Genomic DNA, 20,060 nt, shown 5'->3' on the forward strand with positions numbered 1-20,060 from the left:
AGCTGTCCCATAGTGTAGTCAAGCTTTCAAGAATAAGAACCAATGAGTCTCTGTTCTCGCAAATGTTGATCACTGCGTTGAACATTTTGTCTGCAATTTCAATCACTTTGTCTTGGTCGATGGGGTCTGCTTTAATCTCTTTCGAGCACTTTTCCCACACCGGGTCGTTCTTAACCAACGCAAAGATATGGAACGCACACGAACACATTTGTTGGAGTGTTTTGATTTGTATGTCATTGATAGTGTTATCCATTAAGCAGCAGAACAATGTCCCAAGTAATGACAACGTCTCGTTAGTGAAGAAATAGGGTGAGTGGTTTTTGAAATTCTGCACAAAGACGTTCTCAAAGTACTCCAACAGTTCGTCGACCTTCTTTTTGAATTCGTCGATATCAATCAGTGATATATCAGTCATCACATTGCCATTGTATATATACAAAATATCAAACATTTTCTTCCACACCGTCTCATACATGTTCGAGTCGACCATTTTCTCGAGTAAAGTGTATAACGATATCAACCGACTGTACATCACTTTAACATATAAGAACTCTTCGTCGCGTGCTATTTCAATCAGCGCTCGAATAGTGATGAACGCGCGCACATAAAACTGTTCTTTGGGGTCCCCCATTTGTAATAACATGTTCTTCAAATGTCGCAAAGTCCTCTGGTAGAAATTTGCAGAGCACACAATGTTGTTGTCACTCTCCACGACTTGGTCCTCATTTGTTCGAAACGTCGAAAAAAACGAATACACCTTCTGAAGCTCCTTTGCAGTCAATAACGTCACAACAACATTATCAGTCGACGAAGAAACACATTTCATCGAATGTCCTTTGAGCGAACAGTCCGTCAACTCGGCTGCGATTCGCAAGTTTTGGAACCCCATACAGACCGCATTCCTCATGATATACACAAATCGCGTCTTTAACACATCCTTCTTTTCTTCATCTTCATTCACAAACCCTATTTCAACAGTGTCTTGTTGCAATAAATTTAAAAACGCTTTAAACGTCCCCGCTGTCATGAAACAATTCATCCACTCCCAACTCTCCACATTTAAACTATTTCGATAGAAAAAGCTCATGTACTCTGTTTGTTCGATACTGTGGATGTACCCTATCATCTTCAACATCTTCGAACACTTCTTTTTCTCACAGAGTCGGTCCACTTCAAGTAATGAGGCTTTGCACATGTCACAATATGAGAAGCCAAATCGGACATCCCCGAAGATCTGCTCAAGTGCAAACTTCCGCACATACTGCGAAACTTCTTTAATTTGACTTTTGTCGTTCAGTTTTGGCAGTTGCGTGTTGACCATCCACACAAACAAATCTGTTCTGATGAACGGATTAATCATGCGCTCTTGTGCCAACACACTCAATTGGTCTTTTCGAATCTCAAATATCTGTTTGATGTACATCACCGCCTCTTCAGTGTGTTTCCCGTCCTCTATCAAGTCCGTCGACAAGAACAAAACACTTTCAAAGATTTTCAAGTATTCCATCACATAGCTAATGACAAAGTTGATTCGTCTGAGTAACTCTTCTATTCGTTTCCGTTCAGTCTTATACGTTTTCCCACTCTTCACAAGACAGTAGAGCTCTTCATATTGTTTCGACACCGAGTAGACTTCACTCAATTTGTCTTTCTCGATGATTTGCTCGACGATGACGATCAATGGGTACAACATCTTCATGTTTTTTGTCATCTCTTGTCGTCCATTAGCACAGTCAAAGGTGTTACTTTGGACTGTCTTTGTGAGTAATAAGAACATGAAAAATGTATATAAAGAGTACAACTCCTTTTTTGTTGTGTGAATAGTCTCGAGTGACGCGGTGATCTGTGCAATGGAAATGTCGTCCAACGTGACTTTATCCATCTTTTCTGTGATTTCATTTCTCTTGTCAATTAAAACGGCGTTTGGGATGATGTCACAGAAGATGTTAATCGCGTTTTTCATCATCTGAAAACTATCAGAAAGTTGGAGTGTCGCGCCGTGGAACTTCATTGCGAATTTGGTGTCTTCATTTCCCGTCAATTTGTCGAACAGTAAATGCAACTCATTTGCTAACACATTAAATCTTGCGTAGTTCGTTCTAAAGCAGTCAATAGGATTCAAACAGACGGACAGCATGATAAAATCGTATTCGCCATTTTTGTTGTCTTCAATGACACTTTTGAGGACACTGGATATCGGCATCTCATTGACAATCTTCAAACAACACTCCCCAAATTCCTTTCTATTTCCTTTCCTAGAGTGATCGTATATGACTGCTTGTGGAGACAGTGATACAATTTTCGCACAGACGTGTTGAAAATCGACCAACTTACTTGTGATGAACTTATTGAACTCTTCTTGTGATTGGATCTTTTCGATCAAGTACAAATTCTTTTGAATCACTTCGATGATGTCCATCACTTGACAAAAGATTTTACTCATCTCGGTCTTGAATGCACATGTAATTAACGTCCTCATCAAGTCGATTTCTATCATCACTATAACGTGTCGATTGAACTCTCCTCGATGTAACTCTTGTATCAACATCGACGCTTTGTAGTATAACAAACACCACCCAAAGACGGATGGAACGGTTTCGGATATCCGTTCTTCAAGCACTTTAATACAGTTGGCCATAGTAATCCCCTCTACACTGATTTGTAACAACTTTTCAGTGCATTTCAAGAAGTTAATGGTAGACACAAAGAGCATCCATGGGATCGTTTCATGGATAACTAGACTCTTTCGTAAGAAACAATGCATGTACATCAGTCCTCCTCGTATCCCATAGTAATTAAATAAGTCAATCAACTGTATGAACATGATCCTCTTCCCAAAATTCGGGAAGAACTGTATTTCGTCGTCATTTTCAAATAAGATGTTCTCATACAAATCTTCAAAAACGGAGTCTAAATCCTCGATTATAGGCGCTGTCAAATGGGAACGAATTTGAACGGTAATTTCCGTCTTACTTCCTATCACAAAGAGTTGTAACAAGGAATTCACTTTGGAAATCTCCTCACTCACACGCTCGGGTGGCACTTTCGTGATGATGTAAAACAAATGCCAAATCGCCGTGAATATCGTTCCGTTGAATGATAAGAAGGAGGTCCCAGGAGGTGACATCACCATATCCCGCATGAACAATTCATACGACATTTGTTCGATGTATGGGATGATGTCAAGATCCATTTCTTCAAGCTTCAAATCGGGTATACTGTCATTGTCACCGAAGACGCGGTGATACTGATACTTCATCACATCGACAAACAGACCAAATTTAATATCATCGAATTTGTCTTGCTTCAATATACAATCAACAAACTGAGTCTTTAAAAGGAGATACCGCACTACAGGTAATTGAGTCTTTTCTTTGTCCACCCCATTTCTCATCTCCACACTTCTGTTGTCATATTTTATTAACGAGTCAAAGACATTGAACAACAAAGATGGCAGTTTTGTTATTTCATGTGTCACATTCTCAATATTTTCACCTGTAAATTGCGCTTGGACTGTTTTGGCTTCTTTCTCAAGTACTTCTAAAACACTTTTCTCCTCCGGTCTGACAATTTCAATTAACATCACAACGCCCTGCAATTGTGTCACAAAGACACTCATATAATATTGCACGTACATCACCTTTTGTGCGTCGATTTTTGAAAGTGCTTGTTTAATAAGTGTGAGCTGTTCGAGTAACAGCCCGAGGATCTGGTGGATATATTCGTTGACTATGGTGTTCCGTATTGTGTTAATTTCCTCTGCGGTACTCTTCCCTTCTTCAATTCTCTTCTCGCATTGAAGAATGGACTCTTCTGTGTCATTATCAACCAACTCATTCACAAAATCGCTTCTGAACGTCATTGAGCCAAAATCAATTGTTTGCAAGTTTTGGAGTAAATTTCGGAGTAATGCGCACCGCTGTCGTTCTTGTTCTAGAGTCTCTGTTTTGCTCTTTAATTTCCCGAATTCAAGGCCACACGTCCTCTTCTCAATTTTAGAGCGCAAGACTATTGTTCTCCGCAACTCTTCTATAACTGCGTGGATCTCTGGAATTTGACTCAAGTCGAGGGGGAGAGCCATATTGAATTGTCTGACCTTTTGAAATCCGTTGACGATGACTTTGTTGTGGTACGAGTACCCATCTAAGAAACACGATAACACAAACATCACATCTTTCACATACTTCTTGTTCAAGTTAAACCCCATCGAAATGTTATACACAATATCGTCCAATTCATCAATGATAAACGAATATAAGAAGTATGTGAAACAGATGGTCCGGACTAAGTACTGCACATCACTCTCAAAGCCAGACATGATCTCAAAGAACTCATCAGTAAACTTCTTCTTCGAACCCACCTCAAACCACTTCTTCACTCGCTTCTTCCGTCGCGCAAAGATCTCCTTTAAGTCCACTAACCACTTCATTTCAATGTTCTCTTTTGGCATGATCATCACAAACACATCAATCATTAAATTCAAACACTTCAAGTAAGAGATCAACTTAACACTGCACCGCTTACATAATAATGAGATTGAGGATTTGCTCTTTAATAAGTTCTGAATATCGTTTGTGATCGTCACTGCTTTCAGTCCAAAATGCGCCAAAAAGAAGAACGACGGCTTCGTGTTATTCACAAGAAGCTTCACTCGGTCTTCTATATACACTTTCATCTCTGATACTTGTGTACTTGAAATGCCTTTAAACTCGTCTTCGATGGAGTCGGACTTGACTCCAACGTATGTCACAAACTCATCCATCCGATCACCAATTTCATCAAGAAACTCCATTAAGTCCCACTCCTTCCCTACTGAAAATTCTTGGAATTGTGAACAGAGAAGGGCAATATGCGAGTTTTCTATAATATGATCCTTCATCGACTGATTGTATATGAACGAGTTGACATACATCGAGTCGTGGAATTGGATGTCAATCAATGGAGTCACAAAGAAGTAGATCAGCCCACTCACCATCCGATTCAACACCTGTTTTGTCTCATTCGATCGCTTCACATTAAAGGAACAAAACACTTTTAAGAAGGTGAAGATATCAAAGATGATCTTGGTGATCATCTCTCCAAAGTTGTCGTAGAGTTCCATGTATTCCATGATACTCTTTCTCTTCTCCTTGTCATTACAAAGCACTGCTCGAATGATAACAAGTAACTCAATACTGTTTTCTAATAACTCTCGAAGACACAAAGAGTCTTCCAGGAGTTTGTCTCGTAACACTACGACGTTGTCCATCACGATCTTGTAATTCAAACTGTCCGCCATCTTAAAGAAATGTTCTGCAATTGTAGTCAAGAGTTTGACTATACGGACTTTGGGCTTGGACCCTTTATCAATTTCGACACTCTGAAGTGTCATGAACAGATCATGCATTTTAGTGTTCAACGTCTTCACCATGTCACTCCCATTCAATAAATCATCATCATATTCATCTTCTTCACCTTCGACTTTGTCTCCATCACATTCATCTTCCTCATCTCCACTGCCTAACATCTTTTTAGTATCGTCCTCATCTTTACTGTCTTCAACCATTTTGCCTTCCTTAGTGACTGCAGTCTCTGCTCTCAATAAAGAGTTTTGGCGCTCCTCATTCTTCCACACCAAGTCGAGTAATTCCCCAAGATGTGTGCCATCCAAAACAGCATTCGACTGCTCTTTGATTTCTTTGAATCGCTCTTCTTTCTTTAAGATCTTCCGAATCTTGAAGAAGGCTTTGTTCTCCATCTGTGAATTCTCATATGAGAACAAATAGACTCTCCGCCCAACTTCGAGCACTTCATGTAATTGCTCCGCTTTGAACAAAATGGTGTTTAACGTGGAGAAGTACATCTTAACGTCCTTCTTAAAGTGTATTCCAAGCATCAAACAGAAGCTTAATGAGTTGATCTGCGTCTTCAAATACTCCATGAAGAATTTGACTGGTGCGACGTCACTGACTATGTTTATAAAGAGGTCCCAACACTTCTTCTTCCACTCATCTGGAGAGTAATAGTCTGAAAGTTCATTAACTTGTGCGTCCAATTTACTGAACGCAGTCAAACACATTTCGACCTTTTGATTCTCGCTCCACTTGACAAAGCTAAAGTGTGTTCTTGCTTTAGTTATAAAGCTCGAGATATAGACTCTATGCTTCATAATCTGACACGTCTTGTTCTCTTCTAAATTTTGTGTGCAGAGGATCATCGTCTTTAACGCTCCAAAGAGTACATCAGGCACAAAATTGGTGTCTTTATTAATGTAATACTCCATCGCTTCAATGATCTGTGCTAGGGGGTCCAGTAGTGTTAACGTCTCCTTTGGAAAGTAGAAGATCTTCTTGACGATAATTTCAATGACGCGCAGCAGAGAGTCGATGTTCGCATTTTTCACAGAATAGATCTCGATTGTTTTTAAAGCCGTTTGAACCCAAGTTAATAACTCCGGCGACCGCTCCAACTCATCTTTTAGAATCCTTTCATAGTCTTTAAACACTGCAACTAGGCAGATCGCAAGTTGTGTGAATTGTGTGACATTAGCTAATATAGTAACAAAGACAATGACTTTATTCTCCAATTTTGACTCATTAATAGAGTCAATTACTTTGATGACATAGTCTGCTGTTGAGAATTTGGTGTCTGAGATCGATGGGGATAAATACTTCTGTAGATTGAAATAGCTTCTGACGAGCTCAAAGAAGGCCTTTTCCGTCTCTGGTTCTCGTGTTTCAATGGACCCAAAATAGACCAACTCGAAGAACAATTCTTCAAAGGAAATTCTCTCGAAGATGACGAAAAGAAGATGTTGTGTGACTGCCTCAAAAGTCTGTTTCTCTGTTTTTGGCGTTGTTTTGAATTGATTGAAAACACTGACGAAGTCCGGAAATTGCGTTTTACGGACATCAAATAATTTGTCGAGGGTATAATAACTATAGAACGTGTTGAGCACTTCACAGATCATTTTAAAGAGCATCTCTTGCTTCTCTTCACTCTCCCCACTCTTCATTGAATCAATCAATTTCTTGATTAACACACACGTTTTGATATAAGTTGATATCCTCATCATTGAAGGGGTGGTAAAGTCACATTTCCTTTTCGATGGCGCCCACGAAAGATACTCAAAAATCTTCCCACACAGTCCAGACGCTTTAAAGAAAAACTCGTTGAAATTGTCTTTCGTCTGTTGGCGCTCCAAAACCTCATTTTTCACTTCTCTGATTTCTTCAATTAATTCACAGAGGTTTGGAGTCACTACAGAGTTGGTGTCTATGATCAAACTCGACTCTAAACACAATGTAGAAACTATAAACATCAACGAAAAGATATACACTCGCACTTTTTCTATATTAAAAAACCACTGTAACAAGGAGCCGATGACAGAGAAGCTATAACTCCCCGCACACACGGTGATCAACTCCACACAATCGACACTTTGTGAAAACGCGATGATTATAGACGATTGAAGACTCTCCAAAGCGGACTGAATCTTCTCCTCTTGGTTGAGGTCGCCCTCGTCGTATTGTAGTGAGGCTTGTAACAAGTTTTGTATAGAAATTTCGCGATAGATGTACACCACTATTTGTGAGTGAGTCAATTCAATGAGTTTGTTGAAGTAATTCTTTAACAAGTCTCGATAGACTTTTGCTAAGTAAAACACTGAAATGAGTTTCTTGTTCAAGTGCACTGTTTTGAGAATATAGTCTTTTAACATGAACAATGGAAAGATGTTCCCTGAGATTTGCATACACTTGAAATCAAGGGTTTCTTTATATCGCACTTGACCAACTAAGACATCAATCATCGACGATATCACAACTATCTTACTGACTATCTCCGTTTTCGTTTCATCGCTTTGGTTCGTTCGCATCGTTTTTAGTATGACGGGAAGTTCGTTGACCAACAACATGAGCTGGTCCAATTCCTTCGACTTCGAGAAGTACATCTCAATGACTCGGGACATGATTCTGAACTGGAATGTGCCCGTGTAGACCAATTTACTGAGTTGTTTTAAGTCGGTTAAAGGCATTAACAAAGATGTAAATATCGCGTCATTTGTTTCTTTCAAGTTATAGTACAGTTGTGTCACGGAGTTGATGGGATGGTTGATTTTGGGAAGGGAAGTTAAGACCAAGTCGTATTCCATCTTCATCGCATTTGTCTTCGCATTCATCTCCGTCACTGCGGAAAGCTTTCCGAAGAGTCCTCTGAGTTTATCAAAGGTCTTATTAATGTCGTCTTCATACACTTTACGATTGACTTCAAAGGAAAGTGATTTCTGTCTGTTAGTTCTTCTTTGAATCCAAAAATCTTATTCAAATTGAGTCTTTGTGAAGAGTGTATTGTGTAAGATATTCCATAATAAGTAAAGAACCAAACCAAAAGTGCGTTGTACCCCTTTAAGAAGTCGAACTCATTCAGCGCGATTTCAAGATAATTGAAAAACGTTGGCGCGGTCTCACTAAGTTTATCCAATAATGCGTAATTTTTGATCTCGTCGATACACGCCAAAAGCACCGGAGTAGCAATCACGGAAGTTGTTTGTATTTTCGAGAGTCTGTCGGTGAATATCATTTCTCTGCGATAGGTATGATTGACTGGGAAGTTGTCGCACTTGAATTGATTTGAATGAATGTTTGTGAGGAAGTGGAAGCGGAATTTGATTTGGAGTTTGAGTTGTTTCATCACCATATCGCCACTGACACTTCCCTTTCGAATGGCTTGATCGAACACTTGAAGTGATTTGCGAGCTTCATTTTCCCATGATAAAAAGACTTGAATGTTTTGTGTTCGAATCGAATCAAATAGGGACTTTGTATATTCAGCTTTTAACTCGTCGAGACTCTCTATAGGATGTGCCTCATACCCTACCGCTTGTTTAAATATTTCCTTTGAGATCTCAAATGACTTTGTTGTCATGTCAGAGATGAAAAATGAGTACACACAGACATAGCATTGGAGTACCCATACAGTGTTAACATAATACGATGCCGTCATTTTCTGTTTAAAAGTGTCAAGAGAGGATTCTTCTGTTGGTTGACATAGCTTCTTGTTTGTTGGGAGAATGAAGTACCTTCTTGTTATATTTTTTTAGCTTAATAAACACAAACTTAAAACTTTGTAAAAGTAAGTACAAATGGTTAAATATCTCTCCATCATTAAAGCGGATATATCCAGTCCATGTAGTTATATATTCAATTACTTGATCAATAACAGTCGAAAAGGTGTTGTAATATGACTGCGATTCTTCAATAGTCTTGCTCTTTTTAATTTGGGCAAATGTTGTTACTAAAGAGCGAAGACTGGCTTCTTGAAACGATGCACAGCCCGTCATAATAAGTCGTGTCTTTTTTTTTTGGTTCTTTCAGTTTTTTATTTTGCAAAAGTTACAAATGACAGGTTACTATATATATTATAGCTCTTTTACTAGTGTTTATACTTTAATGATAAATGATTCTTAAAAATTATATCGGTATTCGGTGTTTTCTTGATTTAAAAATAAAGTACCCATATTTCAGTTCAATTGAATATTTGATTCCGGTATTATGTTTATTATTTTAATTACTTTTTATTAATAATTAATAATTAATTATTAATTATTAATTAAAGAAAATGTTAATTATATATTTTATTATATTTTATTATATTTTATTATTAAATATAGTTAATATGTATAGTTTAGATATTATAACCTGAAATAGTCTATTAACTAATATTTAAAAACAAATCAATTGGTAAAACCTATTTTAGTATATCAAATAGTTAATATGTAATAATTAAAAGAATACCACAATTCAGAATTTATTTGTTATAAAGCAAATACCAATATCAGTGCCACACACCACATGACACTCTTTGGGATGTCAAAGCTCCTTGTGTTCTTGCTTGTAATTTTGACACACTTTCCTTCTTCAGAACAATACTCCTTTCTCCCACAACTTCCACATGCGGGATAACATTCAGCAGACCATATTTTGTTATTTGGGAATAAAGTGGCGTTAGGTGTACACTCCACATTATAGCAGTCGAATGATGTAGCATCACAGTCCGTTTGATTTTGAAGTCGACTTCTTTTATGTAGTGTTGCAGACTTTAACGTGAGGGACCCACCGACGCTCAGACTATGCAAAAATGCAAATGAATTTGCGAACGCTCTACTTTTTGATCTGAAGAATGTTTTAATGTGTAACGTCTTCCCATCTTTCTCAAAGTAACTTTTCATTGGGAAGTTCAACTCGACAAGTGTGACATCTCCTCGATTTATTTGATCCGTCTCTTTGTAGTACATAATTCCATTTGATGTCAATTTATATGTTCCGTTCACCACAAATACAAATTCAATACTTTCATAGTCATATGCGATCATAAAAGCATTTGGGTACAAAAACATAGTAGTCATGATATCTGTGCTATTCGATATATAAACTGGGTTTTGGCGTGAGACCTTCTTCAGTTGTTCGTTGCCACTTGACACATAAAACGACCACGCTTTGTATTTACTCTGAGTCACATCGTCGGGGTTATATATATCTGTCTTCACAACATAGTAACAGTCAATTTGATCTATTGAGGTATATCTTGACGCAGTGGATATCGCTTCTCCACTGTCCATTGCTGTGATGTTCACATTCTGAAAGATGATCTTCTCGTTATCAAAAGACACCAATTCGAATACCCCCGACGCGTTGAAAGGCACCTCGAAGATGTTATCGGGAGTGAGGCGGTACAATTTCCCGTTCGCGAGTAAGTGCTTTGGGCACTTATTAAAATTATAAAACTGGACGTTGGCAATTGTGTCGTTCTTACTGAGTAATATCATTGATGGGTTGATCCCCAAGTCAGTGTCGATTTCCCACATCACAATTTGGGACATGACGCTTGATATTCCTTTAAAGTTCGCATTCAGTCGCTTAAACACATTATCGGAGACTCCAATAACCTTTCTGTTAATGTCGTCTTGCACAACTCCCTTTGTTATTCGTATTGTACCAGCTACCAAACAATTGATCGGCTGTTGTGAAGGACCAACTAAAGAAAGCCATTCACCACATCGACTTATTCGCGTGTTATTAGAGTCGACAGTGATGTACTCATCATCTATGTAACATACTGTGTGGATGTTGTACCCAAACACTTTCTCTTCGTAGTTCGGTATGTTTTTGTAACACATGTCGATCATTGTTTCGTACTCAGTGTTGTTATCGTCAATATTCAAAACAACAAAGTCAGTCATGCACAATGTTTGTGATTGTGTCAATGGTATGAGCACAACCAAATATAACAAGAAAACCATTTCATTTTCAAGTTTTATTTGTGGTATTTTACACCAATGAATTAATAGTAATTTTACTATTCAATTTTACTATTAATAGGTGTATTTTGAGAACTTTTTCGTTTCATATTATAATTAATATGCTTTGCTTTTTTGACCAATAGTTATATTATAAACTAAGGTATTTTTACTATTAAATTATTATAAAATTAACAATTATATCGGACGTTTTGATATTTTTGGGACATAAAATGTCCATTATAATTGATTGAATTGAGGAAAAAAAACAGTTTGTTTTTATTTTGAACTTTAATGTAATTTGTTTTAAATTCATGTAAAAAACACTTCTTGTTTATTATTATAAAGACTTAATGAAAGGGACTTTGTTTCGCAAGGAGGAATAGTCAATGTGAATAATTTTTGATGAATTGAAAGACAAACCAAGATTGAAATTATCATGGCATTTAAAATGTATTTATAATTTGTGTTATTGTATTATTATTGATTTGTAAATTTATTGAAAAAATAAATAAAAATTGACTTGTCTTTAAAATTGCATACAATTGTTGAATAATGAAAAATATAAATTTGTATTGTAAAGAACGAAAGAATTGATTTTATAATATTTGAATCAATGCATTAAAACACGCTTTACAATGTAAATTACATTATCTCGACTTATTTGTATCATTTTTCCAAAACAAATTGTTGTACAGAGATTATGATCATTATTTACAAAAAATAATCTTTCTAAAAATGGTTACCTTTTGAAAAATAATGTTATATGAAAAACGCATTAATGAAAATTATTGTAGTGGTGTCATTAATCCTTTGAAATAATATTTTGGAAACTGTTTATTTAAAGGAAGGTTATAATTCTTTCTCAAATAATGAAATACCAACCTCCATCATCTTATTGGTAGTTTAAACTATCTTTTACCACAAACCACTTTTTTAACAAGTAAAAATACGAATTCTTAATATACAAAACCAATTCAATAAAGCGAATTAATTATTTTTTTAAACATTCTCCTCATATAATTTTTGAATAGTCTTCTGACATAATAAAAAGTATTATATTAAAAGTACTGCTGGTATTCTTTAAAAAATAAAAATGGGACAATATAATTAACATCATTAATAAATGCCAAACACACCAATCGAATAATGATTTACAACCAAAACACACCAAAAATGTTTTTATCAATACCCTCCATAATTCAAATGCAATGTGATTACTTTTATGATGAATTACGTTGTTCATTTATAACTCCGGCGTTTTATTTTTGAAAACCAGTTTATGAATCTCCATTTTCGTCGAATTCAACAAGTTTTACGAGTTTTTTATAGAAAAGTGACTTTTTACATTTTCATAGTTTTTTATGTAATTTTTTTTATTTTTAAATATTTATAGAGCACATTTTTTGTTTTATATATTTAAAACTTGTGTATGAAAGTTGAACTGTGTGAGACTTGTGGGGAAATTGTGATTACAAGAGTGAGACTGGGTAATGACTGATTTTGTAAAAAGTGTGTTAAGTTCCCATTTTTGTGGTGTAAATATAGATGGATTGAAACCTTATTTTTGATGTCTTTTACAGTTCAAAAAACAATGATTGAAATGATGGTGTTGAAGAAAAGCATTTTTGGGAAACTAAAAATGGTCTAATCTTCCAAATATAACACTGGAGTTTGAATAAAAAGACTGTTTTAGTATTGCGAAGTACCCCATATAATTTTGTCACCAGAAATGAAGAAATGCACGTTAAATTTATTATAAACCCAGTTTTTTAGAGTTATGTTATTCTCCTGATATCTAATATTATTGTCACTTTTAATGTTAATTACCCTTCAAAATAAATTAAATTAATATGAGATCGACAAATTCGGCGACTCCTTTCCAGTATTTTTCTTTTTCAAAAACGTGTTGAAATTATCTTTATTTGTCCAATTCCTCGTTGATATAAAGGACAATTGATTATAACATGAATGCCAACATTAGAAGACATTTCAAAAAAAGAAGGAAAGTACCCCTCGGACTTAAAACTACTCGTTCAGACTTGAAATCTCATGAGCCACGATACACAACTCGAAGAATATGTCCGCGCAAGTTTCAGGAAGCATATCAAGACGCTTCCAAGTAAGGAAATAATGCCGATCAGTGTTTCTAAAACTTTTGTACACTCCACTGAAAACAAAAAGCCAACGACTATCATTTCGCAAGAACCCAACTTTGCAATGACGACCTTTAGCACTTACCCCATAGTCGATGGGAGGAAACAAGGGGAACCGAATTGTGATAGACTCAAATTTGTTCAATTTGACAATGCTGTTCTTGGGGTCATTGCTGATGGTTGTGGTTTGTCAAACATAATACATAAAGAACACATAAATAACAATTAGGGTGGGGAGAGCACTCGAAGAAAGCCTCTGAAAATGCAGTGGATGCATGTATTGAAAAAATTGCACAAAATGTTCAGACGTGTGTGACAATAAAAGACGTTGGTTTTTTGTTAGTTGATGCAGTAATATCTGCCCAGGTTGCAGTTTGTTTTCAAATGTTTTAGAAGTGTGGAGACTCTATAGTTAGAGCATTCCAATTGCTATTAAAACAGTCAAACTAACAACTTATAATAATTAACTATTTAGATATTATTGAATAGTGGGACATGCTTAGTGTGTACAGGCACAACAACACTTTTGTTATCTCTCACGCTTACAACTGTATCAATGAAGCAGTATACTGTTTTATTGTCTATAGGCGACTGTCGAGCTTTTTTATATAATGGAATTTCTGGGAATTTTGAATCCATTGGGAAATCTGGACGAAAAGGGAAGAGTACGACGGACTGTGGAAGTGTCCTTGGACCACTCGATGGGAGAAACCCTTCACTGAATAACGTTATTTTGAAATGTATACCAAACGAAAAAGGTGATTATGTTCTGTTATTTACAGATGGGTTTCATGACAATTTAGACCCAGACATCTGTGGCATCAAACATGAGAAGGACAAATTTACAAAATCCATTATTTGCCCAATTATGAAAGAAGCAACACATTTAGAAGATGCTGTGTTGGGGCTTTCAAACTACATAGTTCAGTCGACAAGGGAATTATCAGACTTTTATAGGAAATCTAAATCTAAAAGTCCCACTACTTTATTGGGGAAATTGGACCACTCAACAACATTGTTTTACTCAACACGAACAAAAGAAGGGTCCGATTTTTCAAAGGAAAATTACTTCATCCCAAATTATTATGAAAAATTGTATGAACCATCGTCAGCAAATTTAAAACCATCAATTTCTGTGATGAAAGCAAAATCGAAGGAACAACAAAGAACTAATTTGGAAGTCAACAGCCAACCAATAAGTCCAAGCGACGTATTTGTCGCACAAAAAACTAGTGGGAGACCACTCTCTTCTTCCCCTCTGAATAAACAATCAAGAGAATTGTCACCTTTACTCATCAATGAAAAGTCAAAGTTCTTTGGAGCACATTTTAAACCAATTCGAGTGAATCAAACTCGACATATGTCAGCATCAGAAACTTGTTCCCCTTCAGATCGAGCAACACCATCTCCTCTTTCATTTTCTCCAGGTCTTTCATTTAAAACGGGATTCATGAAATTCTTTGGCGGAAAAGAAGATGTGTAATTTGTATTGTTATTTTTATTAGAAGTTTTATTATTATTTTTATTATATAAGTTATAATAGATTTATAATAATTTATAATATAATTATTATCACATTAAAAAGTGAATTATTTATTTTTAGTATGTTAATTACACAAATTAATTGAAATTGGCAATTACCATAAATATGTAATTATTAATTATTATAAAATAATAAATTAACAATATTTAAAAAAATTTTCAATTAAAAAAATAAAAAAATTATTAATTTAAGGTTTTTGAAAAAATGGAATTAAAAAAATAAAAAACTTACCAAAAATTAGTTAAAAGTTTTTGCTCCAAATTTTCGGGAAGTTTTTATTGTTTCAAAATACGAAAAATAACAAAACAAATTAATTAAAATTTTTCATTTCACTTTTTTGGTAACCCGATGTTTTGGCTTATTTTAACCTAAAACAAACGTTGATACTTCCCCAAAAATACAGCCATTATTGTCCAGAAAACGTGTGAAAAAATGATCTCCTTTGTGAAGGCAAATTTGTCGTTATAGTACCAACACACCACAAAAATGGAGCAAAGAGTTGATTATTTGTATAGAAAAGACTGATTAGAAACCCCAAAAAGTCAAGAAAATCTTTTCTTTACCCAGTAGTATAATGTTCAGTTGAAAACTATCCTCAAATCATATTCTCCTTATCCTCTTCAAACACATAGACTCTTTTGCTTTTTATGATAATTTAACTGACTATTATAATAAAAAATTATACATAAACTATTATATTATTTAATAATTCCGAGTATTAAAATTTTTCGGCATTACTAACTATTGTATCCACACAAAGACCTTTTGCCAGATTAAAAAATAACCAAAGAAGAAGGATCACAAAGCAACTTCAAGAGTAAAAAAAAGCAAAGCAGAAATGAGTCATCCCAAGTCACGTCCACTTGGCAGTTCAATAAAAAGTTCTTCCTCAGAAATCTCATCCAGCACAAATGTTCAATCAAGAGAAAGGTACAGACTACCCAGTTTTGAATCAGGCAAACCTCGAGGCTTTAGCTGATTTGAAGCTTTCAGTAATGGGCCACGAGTTCCCACAATCGACTAAAAACGTCGAAGCAATAAAAGTTGTTGAGCCATTGGTTGACGTCCTCACTGAGGCCGACCAAGATGTCACTGCTCCCATCGATCAACGACTTCAGACATTTTTGAACTCATACTTCGCCGAATGCAAGACTGAGATTCCAAAGATCCCAGACAACACTTTCATTTTGGACCAAGAAGGTCTTGGAAGAGTTTTGTCATTCCCCCCACACAAAGACGACTTCTTCTGTGAGACCATGTCCTCATACAAAATCAAACAAGGTGTCTTGCACAACCCATCGAAGGACAAAAGAACAACAGTTGGTGTCTTCCACATCTGTGAAGGTGATGTCCCCGTTCCCACTGACAAGATTGAATGCCCCAAATCCGCTTTCTTAAGAATGTTGAAGGCTGCATTCTATGAAGCTCCAGATAGCCACTTGGTCATCCCATACACTGCTGACTGCAAAGCCCCAACCAAATCATGGGTGTCACTCTATATGAGACCAACAGTCATTCCAGCTGTTCAAGGTGTTAAAGGTTTTGAGCACGAAAAGAAGACTGAAATTCACTTCTTTGTTCCAGGCAACATGGTTTCCTGCTTGGACTTTGTCGAGTCTGTCTTTGGCAATGCTGGTAACCCCAAGTTGTTGAAGAACGATGCCGCACTTGACCCATTGAACTGGACCGGACACACTGGTATGGCTGTCCTTGCTCCACACTTGACTAAGATCACTAAGAAGGAATGTGGTCTTCCACACATTTCACAAGCTACTGAGAGACAAAAGAAGGAACACATGTGCTGGGAAAAAGAAGACGAATTGTACAACGACGGAAAGACCTTCAAGATGTATGCCAGAGATGCTAATGGAGTCATTTGCACTATCATTGCTGATAACTACTTTGGCTATTGCAAGAAGGAAGTTAAGACCCAAATCTCATTCTCGGCGAACTTGTATGGACTTGCCGAAGAAGAACACGCCGGTGGAACTATTGCGCGACCATCATATGATCTTGGTGAGTCATGCAATGCAGAGAAATATGCCGAGGGATACAAATTTGAGGAGATGGCCGAGAAGAATAAGAACTCGTTGATCATGAAAGAAGGGTATGCCCTTGACAAGCAGTACCCCGAAGGTATCATTTATGTCCCAGGCGATTCTGTTTTCAATATTGAAGAGGCGTCTATTAAGTTCCATTTCAACGGAAAGGAGCAAAAGATCTTATTAGTCCCAAAGGTCAATTATGTCCTTCCTAATGGGTATATCATCATCTTACACGACACTATGACTTCAAGAAGATGGACTTTGAGAGGGATTTTGCCACAATACACACTCTGCCATAAGCCGTGCACTGTCTCTGGTGGAGGAAAGTCTGAGATTTCAAAGAGCATTAAAGACGCTGTGATTGAGGGAGGAGTCTTCATCAATAACAAAGCGGAAGACTATGCTAAAGTTCAAGAAATATTCGACCACGACTACTCAAAGAGATTTTCAAATGCTCCAAAGAACGGGGATGCGGCTGAATTGAAAATCCTCGACCCAAAAGTCACACTCGGCGCTGTTGTTGAATTGTTGACACCATCAGCTAACTTCACTGAAGAACACAATACATATGTCAAGAACATCTCACCACTGATCGTCGAATTGGTCATGACTATTAAGTCGTTGTACAGAGAAGACTGGAAGGGCGACTGGCAATCAAGAATCACCGTCGACAAGGTCAACGGGCAACAAGGAAATGAATTGTCGTACAGAAAGAATAAGTTGTCCTCACAATACCTTAGAGTAGGGTTTGAGAGAGATGAGACCACTTGGAGAGTCTTCCAGTTAAGAAAGGATTTCTTCCCAAGCGCTAAATTGCAGATGGAAGATGATATCACCGCATCAGTCATCGTCCCAACTAAGTTGTTGAAGACTCCAATTAACGCGGTTGGCAAAAGAGCGTGCAAGATCGTGAAGAACTGCGAAGTTAGACTCTTCCAAAGACCAGATGACGCCGTGTATAGAGGATTTGATAAACAAACTGAACACGACTTCTCGATTGCGGGTCACTTCATTTCTAATTACCAACCAATGACGAGAGAAGAGGCTGCTAATTTCACAAAGGACGTTGTTAGATTGTACCAATACACTGAACCAATGAGAGTTACTTTACAAGACTTTGTTGCTGGGAAGGATGATGTGAAGTACATTGTCTCCTCGTCACACCCAAGACTTGTGAAGGAAGGTGACCAATTGGTCCATTCGAAGAACCCAAGATACTTGCAGAGAAGACCAGACATGTTGGACCCAGAGACTACTTACATGACATTCAAGGCTATTCAATTGTACAGAAAGCTTGCAGACACCGATCCATTGTATACCCCAGTCGACGCTGTTATGTCTGGAAGAAGAAATAACCCACCACAAAAGAAGGGCAATCTTGTCTTAAGACCACTCTCCGTCTTTGCTCCACTCCACTACTTCGAATTACCAGAATTGTTGATGGAAGCTATCACTTCGATGACTGGAGCGTCACCATCTATCTTCGGCGCGGGATCTGAAGGCGCTTTGACTAAAGGTCCATTCAACTCCCTTCCAGCTGTTGTTGATTTGAACAACTACTTGTTGGGGATGATCTGCTGTGGATACTCCGGATTTGTTTCCTCAGCGTCATACTGTGGCCCACATTACAAGACTGACCACGATATCTCTTTGTTGGTCCCAGAAATTTGGTCTAAGATGAGAAGATACGAACAAGAACCAAAGTACTTGATTGAACACGGGTTCTTGGAGGCCGTCCCAGACGTCTCTTATAACGGAAAGACTTACGCGGGCAGAAGACTTGGATACAGAATTACTCCAGCATTTGCTGATCACTTCTTGAGAACGTTGTTCTCTGTTCCAAATTCCGTCATGCCAGAAGACATGTTGAAACCAGAGAAGCAAGACTTGGCTATCTATGCTGATTCATATGAATACATGTCGCAGACTGATAAGGGTATTGCTGGTAATTATATTGAAGATGGAACTGTAGAAGGTGCTTGCCCACCATTGAAAGCTTTGTTGTACATCATGGCTACAGGAAGTTATAACGGCATGACAATTGAATCAAAGGAATTCAGAGCTATGTTCGAACCAGAGAACGTCTTTTCAAGTGAATGGTACAAACTCAGATTACAGACGAGACAAAAGACAGAGGTTGCTAAACTTAACAAGAATTTGAAATATTTGAAGGATATGATCGTCGCTAGACCAAGACTCACTGAAAAGATTACCGAACAAATCAAGGAAGTCAATGAAGAATTGGCTTACATTTCATCTGAACAGTATTTGCAGGACATCGACGGATCAATTGGAACTGATCCTTACCTCTATACCTGCAAGAAACATTAAGTAAATCAACGATGCTTTTATTTGTTTTGTGAGTAATTTGACCACATTTTCATATTGATGTATTCCATAGAAATTTGCGATAAATTTTTTTAAATGGGTTTTATCGAAATCTCATATTTTTTTCAGAATATAACATATTTAATTTTTCATTGTAAAACTACTTCTTGTTGTTCGAAAGAAATAAATGTCGTTTTATCAAAAATAGTATTTTTGAATTAGTGAAGTTCTATCAACAATAATTTAATATTAATAATATTGTTTTAATTGTTATAAAAACAACTGAGACAACAATAATTAAATAATTGAAATAGATAAAATGTTTTTTATTTTTATTTTAGTTTATTTTATTAAAGTCTAGTTTTAATTATCAACGTTAAAAAATTGTTTAAATTTGTTCTAAAAGACATTTGTTTTTTTTTTCTAAAAAACTTAAATTATAAACATAGATCAATTAACCAGTTTCAAATTGGCATCATTATACTTCAAATGTTATTGAATTGAATAATGTTTTAATCAAATAAATATTATTGATTTTTTTGAATAAAATCTATTTTTTGACCATTTCATAGTTTTCAGAAAAATTCAACCACATGAAAAAACAAGAAAAATCAATTTAAATCAATTTGGTCTATAATTACTGGATTTTGACGAAAAAAATCCAACAGTATATTTTTTCAAGTAAAAAAATCTTGAATTATTGTAAAACTTTT

General features: G+C 36.3%; 4 protein-coding genes across 4 annotated transcripts; 2 read left to right on the plus strand and 2 right to left on the minus strand.

Annotated features, from left to right (window-relative positions):
- Positions 1-9,319, minus strand: EIN_129830 (hypothetical protein; the record flags this gene model as incomplete). The annotated part of the gene is made up of 3 exons (XM_004258326.1): positions 1-8,263; positions 8,365-9,058; positions 9,096-9,319. Coding segments are annotated over 3 exons (9,181 nt in total), but the record flags the coding sequence as incomplete, so codon positions are not given.
- Positions 9,320-9,793: 474 nt separating this feature from the next.
- Positions 9,794-11,278, minus strand: EIN_129840 (hypothetical protein; the record flags this gene model as incomplete). The annotated part of the gene is made up of 1 exon (XM_004258327.1): positions 9,794-11,278. One exon carries the CDS (start codon positions 11,276-11,278, stop codon positions 9,794-9,796), a length of 1,485 nt encoding a protein of 494 aa, XP_004258375.1.
- Positions 11,279-13,327: 2,049 nt separating this feature from the next.
- On the plus strand, positions 13,328-14,914 carry EIN_129850 (hypothetical protein; the record flags this gene model as incomplete). The annotated part of the gene is made up of 3 exons (XM_004258328.1): positions 13,328-13,616; positions 13,661-13,803; positions 13,907-14,914. 3 exons carry the CDS (start codon positions 13,328-13,330, stop codon positions 14,912-14,914), a joined length of 1,440 nt encoding a protein of 479 aa, XP_004258376.1.
- A 971-nt stretch (positions 14,915-15,885) lies between these two features.
- On the plus strand, positions 15,886-19,350 carry EIN_129860 (hypothetical protein; the record flags this gene model as incomplete). Its single annotated transcript, XM_004258329.1, has 1 exon — positions 15,886-19,350. One exon carries the CDS (start codon positions 15,886-15,888, stop codon positions 19,348-19,350), a length of 3,465 nt encoding a protein of 1,154 aa, XP_004258377.1.
- Positions 19,351-20,060: the final 710 nt, after the last annotated feature.

This window comes from Entamoeba invadens (assembly GCF_000330505.1).
Source record: "Entamoeba invadens IP1 unplaced genomic scaffold scaff_1105074725707, whole genome shotgun sequence".
In the NCBI taxonomy this organism is placed as follows: domain Eukaryota; phylum Evosea; order Mastigamoebida; family Endamoebidae; genus Entamoeba; species Entamoeba invadens.